General features: G+C 39.2%; 1 protein-coding gene across 4 annotated transcripts in view; it reads left to right on the top strand.

Annotated features, from left to right (window-relative positions):
• The window catches only part of CABIN1 (calcineurin binding protein 1), a 280,731-nt gene that overhangs the window by 57,783 nt on the left and 215,941 nt on the right, over positions 1–7,007 (top strand). For all 4 annotated transcript variants that reach the window (XM_019506891.1, XM_019506890.1, XM_019506887.1 and 1 more), the window contains exons 20-22: positions 3,057–3,218; positions 4,464–4,670; positions 5,058–5,203. In XM_019506891.1, coding sequence (XP_019362436.1) covers positions 3,057–3,218; positions 4,464–4,670; positions 5,058–5,203 — 515 coding nt within the window. The remainder of the gene's footprint in view (positions 1–3,056; positions 3,219–4,463; positions 4,671–5,057; positions 5,204–7,007) is intronic.

The raw sequence follows: 7,007 nt of genomic DNA, 5'->3' as shown, positions 1-7,007 counted from the left end.
GGGGGGGGGGAGAAAAGAAAAATGGAATTAAATTTCCAACATGTGTTTGACATCTTCTGAATGTAATTTTCTTTATCAATGTGTACTGAAATCTGATTCATAATGCTTCAGTTAGTGGTTAAATTAGTCTTTCAGAAAGATGTAGAATCCCGTAACACTGAAGTATTCTTGTTGAACATGTCCCTAAATTACATTGAAATATCAAGACCCTCACAATAATGCTCCCTTTGTGAAAAATATCCTCTCCCTTTCAGCCTTCTGTTGCAGACTTGTTAGTTTTAGAGCTGTATGATCCTTGATTTCTTGCCATCTTCCTCTCTCTTTGTAATAGTAGAGTTGGTGATAAAGCTAATTAGCTGTAATAAATAAGGATATCTGTGCAACAGATATTCACCCCACATTTTTATATTTATGTAAATTTGTATACAAGGCTATCATTTTCTTTTGGGCTCCTCACAATTTTGCCCCCATGAGGCCCAAAATATAGGCATTCTTAGTGTGGTACAGTTAAGAGTCCTGTCATTTGTGCCCCCTCCACCGCCCCAACCTTCTTTCTTTTTTGCCATTACCTGGTTTTGAAATGTATAGAACTTTATGCTCTAATTGTCGGTACATTTTCATTGAGAATCTAAAAATGACTTTTTGTGGGCTTAGATTCCTAATTCAGAGGAATTTGGAAGTACAGAGTATTTATAAAGCCCTTGTGCGACTTTATCTGTAATAACTTTGGATGTACACATGACAAAAGCAAACTGTAAACAGTGGTTGAAAACAATTCATTAAGTTTTAACACAATACAGCTCAAATTTCTAGACTTTAACATAACTGGCATCTTTTATGGTACATCATTCAATCCGATTTTCCAATGCATAGAAAACACTTTCCAGTTGCTGCTGAGTGATTTCATGAATTGCATTTATGATCCTTATCCTATGTATAGGTTACACTATGCTTAAAAACATAATGAATTACGCTTTCAGTTGCCATTTGCAGTTTGCTTCTATCATGTGTATATTCAAAGTTATTAAAGTTTAAAGTTGCACAAGGACTTTATAAACACCCTGTATATAACCTGAACTCTGATCAGGCAATAGAAACTGATTTTTTTATCTCCCAGATCTCATCAATTTCTTACTATGATGACATGTACTGGCTAGCCCTTGGCAAGGAAGGTGTTACAGAGTTTCTGGGCTGGGTTGGCCCCACCTTGGTACGCTTGTAGCCAATGCCAGGTCTGCAGGAATGGTATAAAAGATGAGAAGCAGGCTTAGAAAGAGGACTCTTGGTGCTTACTGATCAAGGCGCCTGATCAGACATCCTCTGAGGAGCAAGCCCTGTGGATTCCTGTGTGTCAGCGCAAGTGCCTGGAGAAATTATAGCTTGGGCACCAGGGAGCTGTCCCAGTACCCCCTTATTCATCTCTAAACATTCTGATAAGATGGATAATTTTCTCTATTCAAGAAAATTATTTTATACTACATGGATTTTTTGCATCTGTGTAGAGTCCAATCAACCAGAGTTCCCACTGAATTAGGAAGTTCCTTTTATTGATAAGAGATTTTCTTTCAAACTGTCAGGAGACACTACAGCTTGTGTTTAGTCTTTTTGGAAGTTTTCCTTGACCTCTCATCTATCACTGGGTCCTGAGGTCTTGCCTGTATGTGCTATAGTCACAATAACTGAGTTATTATAACTGAGTTGGGTAATATATGCTACAGGCAGTTCTGTTTCCCTTCTTTCATGGATTCTCCTGACCATCTTAAATGTCTCTCCTCACCTCCCAGCTAGGACCATTTCTTTTGCATTTGTCCATGCATGAGAAATTCAAGGTAGTAAACTAGTCAGGTAGCTACTTCTATGCCTTTGACTCATTGACTGAAAACAAAAGAGGAACATGATAATTAATATGAATAGAAAGGTAAAAGCAGTTATTGGGGTTCCAGCATAGGGCACAGGCATCAAACGTATTGCCTGTGGGCCAGAACTTGTTTGTGGAACTGCTCCATTCAGCCTCTTGGTCTACTGTGGGCTACTAGAAGTTGAGGGATGGCCAGTAGTTGGCACAGGCTGCCATTGAATCTGGGGCCTTGTGACCATGGTGAACATGGCCCTTAAGAACAGGTGGGTGAGCAAAGGCTGTGCAGCCAAGTCCTCGGTCACCTACAGCTGCCTGGCCTGCTGCCACTTGTCACGGCAAGGAGCTGCCTGGTAGGGGTGTGCGAAGCGGGCCCTATTCAATTCAGATTTGGCTTGTATCAGGGACAGTGATTTGATTCGGATCACTGTCCTTGATTCAGCCAGATCTGAATCAGAAGGTTCAATGCTGATTTGGAGAATCAGCGATTCAGCCATAGACACAGCTTTAAATGTTTTTTCTACATACCTCAGCGTACCAGCACGGCTTGTGAACACTGCGATGCTGGAGCTGATGGAGCGTCCCACAGGGGTGGCGGGGGGGCCCTCCACATGCTCAGCAGCAAACCCAGAAGTGGACCAGAAGTATTTCCGAATCTGTGTCTGAATCTCTGAATCTTTCTGAATCGATTCAGAGGGTTCCGGTTCAATTTGGAGAGATTAAAGGGTCCCCTGAATTCGATTTGGATTTGGAGATTTGGCCACCGAATCAGGCCAAATCTCTGCTGAATTGAATCAGGGACCGAAGCTTTGCACAGCCTGGCTCGCAGCTGCTTGCCCTACTGCCACTTCAGTGGCTGCAGACACTTCCATTGCTGCTGCCACCATCCAGTGCCACATACCGGATCCGGTCCACAAGGGTCTCGTGGGCTGAATCTTGCATGGGGCCCCATTTGAGTTTGACACCCCTATTATAGGGAATAAACACTCATGTGAGAGCCTTGTGTGTACAGAGGTCTGAAGACTGCTTTGATGAAAATAAGAGGGAAAAGCACATCTATTTTTTTTAGTCTGTGTGGATTCATATAGCACTTTTACCACCCAAGTATCCGAGCACTATATTCAAGAAAATCAATGTAAGAACATTTAATTTAAAGCAGAATTCAAATACCTGGTTATTTGACCTTTCATATTTGTTGTAGGTGCGAGTACTGCAAAAGGAGCTTGCAGTGTCTACCTCTGAAGATACTCATCCCTACAAAGAAGAGCTGGAGACAGCCCTGGAGCAATGTTTTTATTGTTTATATGGTTTCCCTAGCAAAAAGAGCAAAGCAAGGTACCTGGAAGAACATTCTGTGCAGCAGGTAACATAAGAACAATCAACTTAAATAAAAATGCTTTAGAACACTGAGAGAGTTTCCTCCAGTGCAAATGCCTTGAGGTGAATTAGTGGAAGGAGTATTCATAATTACTGTGGCCATTTTTCCGTTCCTGGAATTAATTTCCATTATATACAAGTAGAAAAGATGTGAAACATTTTTAAAGCTCAGTTTGGGAAAAACAATACTATAAGTGATGTCTAAAAGAGGATGGGCCATTAGAGGGGGGAAGGGAAAAAAAACCTCTATGCAACTGGAATGCCATATGTTTCTTAGAAACTGCGTGACTATATGCTTTATTCAGTACAAACCAGTTATTTCTGGTACCTGTCACCTAGTTTAATCGTAGCAGCCTATGATCTGCTACCCAAGGGTAAATTATTCCAGATCCCAGTGTAATTTACATCAGTGTAAGTATGTCATGGATCTAAACTCTTCTGAAGAGGATGGGAAAGAAGAAGGAAAAGAGGGCAGCAGGAAAAGAAAATATCTTCTGTCAGAAACAAAACTTGTCTATCACATACAGATAACTTTGGGTGAAATCCTGGCCCACTGAGGCCAAAAGTAAAATTTCCATTGATTTAGAAGGGTTATGATTTGTTTCTGGAAATGCAGACTCAACTGGAGACGGAAAGTTTTACCAAAAAAGATTGTAAATTAAGTTACAAAAAATTAAAAAAGAAGAAATTAAGGGAGGAAGTTAAATTGTGACGGTGTGGCATCCTGTGTTTTTTTTTTTGTTTGTTTTTTTTGAAAATGCTTTCATGTCTCAAATACGGTGGCTGTTCTTTAGATTTTTCCTCTTCCGTTTAACTGGACTTGAGTTTCAAAATCCAGAACAAGTATAGCTGATTTCCTTCTATTTCTTTCCATGCCATCCCTGCATCATTCTGTATAGCTACACTGGAGGTATAAGTGCCTGCCTACAGCTCTTCTGTTTCAGGGGCAGACCTAAAAAACCTATCCAACAGCTTTTTTAAAGCAAGTAAAGCATGTTAACAGTGTTTACTAAGTTATAGTCTAATGCCCTAGCTTTTAATCAGCGTGCAGTATGTTATAACTGTAAACAGTATATGTCTTTACGTCTTTTATTCTAGGAGGGCCTCATTGGTTTCCTGCATAACATAGTATTTATTTTATCCTACTTCAGAAAAAAAAATCTTCCTTGTAGGCCTGTGGGGTTTGGGATTTTGAGAACTAATTTCTCTTCTCTTCTTTGTTTTCTTTCAGGTGGATTTAACGTGGGAAGATGCTCTATTTATGTTTGAGTATTTTAAGCCTAAAACTCTCCCTGAGTTCGATAGCTACAAAACAAGCACTGTATCTGCTGATCTGGCCAATCTTTTAAAAAAGATTGCTACGATTGTTCCTCGAACAGACAAGCCCATGTTGAACTTAGATACTCTCTCAGCCTATATTGAAGGAACCTGCAGCAAGGTACAACTTGCTGTGTTTAAAAAAAAAATGAGCAAAATGTGGCTACATTTTTTATTTACAGTTAGGATGTTTGTTATGGAGTGTGAGAGAATTATATTTGCTGGAAGTACATACAGAATCGCATTTGAATTGCATGAAAATATTCTTTCCAAACTGCTTAGTTTTACAGGAGCAAGGTATAATGCAGACATTACAGAGATAGATGTTTATCTGTATAATGTTTTGTGAGGACTCTGTAAAGGAGTGGAATAATTTCAATCTTCTTGTTTCTTGTGATGAAAAAATGTTACATAGTAACTGTACTATCACTTTTCACTGCAGGGAAGCAGCGTGTGTGCAGCTTTTTAAAAATGTATGGCTGATGCACCTATGGTTTTCTGTTTTCAGGAACCATCTCTCCCTGAGGGTGCAGACTACTCTCCTCCAGTGGTGACTGAACTGTACTACCTCCTGGCAGACTACCATTTTAAGAACAAAGAGCAATCTAAAGCCATTAAATTTTACATGCATGACATCTGTATTTGTCCAAACAGGTCAGTTCTGTTGAAGCCACCTGCATGTCTTTCATTTTTTTCAGTTCATTGGTGCTGAAAAGAACGGCAAATTAGGAAGGGCTTTGTTCTGTTCCAAGAGCAGGACAATTTACTGCAGTCTATTACCAGAGGAGTATTTTGCAAAAAAAAAAAAAATCACTGTTATTAATGAGCAATTATTTGACATTTTCCTTTTGGTTTCTGAAATGACCAGAAATCAGAGTGGGAGAAAGTGAATTAAAATCAAGAAGACTGAGGAGATGCAACAACTGCTTTTCCTTTCTCTTTTGCTCCTTTGGATTTTGGGGCAGATTTGTAGACATTAAGGAATGAAAGCCATGTTACTGTATTTCTTCAAAAGCAAAGACCTACCATGTCCCAATGGATTGACAATTTCAGGTGCTTTTTATTTTTAACAAAAGTTGTTTATATGTCCTGGCAGAGAGGAGTTGGCACAGGAATAAGCTGAACAGAGCAGTTGTTATTCTGGTTTATCACTGTGTTAACCTATGTCAATAAGTGTCACAGCTCAACATTTCCTCAAATTACACCAAAATGAGAGCTACAGTAATCTTAATATGCTAGTCAGTAAACCTAAGACATGCAAATTTGGCTTTTCCTATTAGCAGAATTCCTGTGTGGTGGCAGAGAAATTAAAAAGGACGGAAGTCCTATTCTGAAGTGTTTGGCAGAGCAAAACTTCTGCACACATTGCAGAGCTGATAGGGAGAGTTGCATGTGTAAATCTGCTATCAAAACAAACAACCTCAAGGCTGTGCTGTTCTTGAACCTCCCAGTGTGAAAAGTGGGATATTCAGATTCTTGAAACTGTGGGTAAAACTACAAAAAACATTTTAAGATTGAATGACCATTTTCTGAAAGAGTCAAACATGTCAGTATTCAGTGGTGTCACCATAGGATGCCATTAATGTATTATGGTTAATTTTCCAGCAAAGGTAATTCATATAGTAACATGGTTGATATTTTCATCCCAGGTATTTGGCACCTTATAGACTCAAAATATCAGCATTTCAAAATCCCAGAGAATCTGGGTGTTGAGGTCACCTTTACACTTGACACTAAATTACATTTTTTTTAAATCATAGGAAGTCAGAGCTTTAAAATACTATGAAAGTAATTGATTCTCTGGTATTAAATCAAATTATAAAGTGGAAGCTCCAGCCTTGATGCAGCTAAATGTTTTAAGAATTTGGGATTGTCCAGTGTCTTTCAGATGTTGTCACTGACACTGCCTAGTACTATGCTGGATACAAAGATACCTACAGAAATGGGAGCTTTATAACATTCATCAACTTCTTCTACAGCAAATTTGCAGGGGGCAGGGGGTTGAACTAGATGGCCTTCAGAGGTCTTCTAGAGCCCTACTTTTCTATGGTTCTATGATTTCATTTGTAATATGTGATTTCTATTTTCTATAATCTTATAATTCAGTATTCTGTAATGAAAGGTAGGTAGGACAGTATTTAATTAGATAGACAATACAGGATTTAAAAATCAACACGTACATTTTATTCATTTTTACTATGTTCTTCATTCTAATGAAACACAAAAAAAGGAATAGAAATACAAATGCACCAATAGAGACTTTTGGGGCTGATATTTAAGGAGGCATATCGGCCTATGTTGATCTGATTTCTGATACAGCTGCCTCCAGCTAGTAAGTCCAGTGTGGTGGAAGGTGTGGGGGGAGGAGATAAACACCCCCTATGGTGAGTGAGAGGCAGGGGAATTGGCCTTTTACGGGGTGGGGGGAGCGTGGGAGGAAAATCTCTCCTTCATGGAA

Source organism: Gavialis gangeticus, unplaced genomic scaffold, assembly GCF_001723915.1.
Source record: "Gavialis gangeticus isolate Ggan-Ray unplaced genomic scaffold, GavGan_comp1, whole genome shotgun sequence".
Taxonomy (NCBI): Eukaryota; Metazoa; Chordata; order Crocodylia; family Gavialidae; genus Gavialis; species Gavialis gangeticus.
Note: the sequence above shows the minus strand (reverse complement) of the source record. Positions and strands in the feature narration are given on the sequence as shown.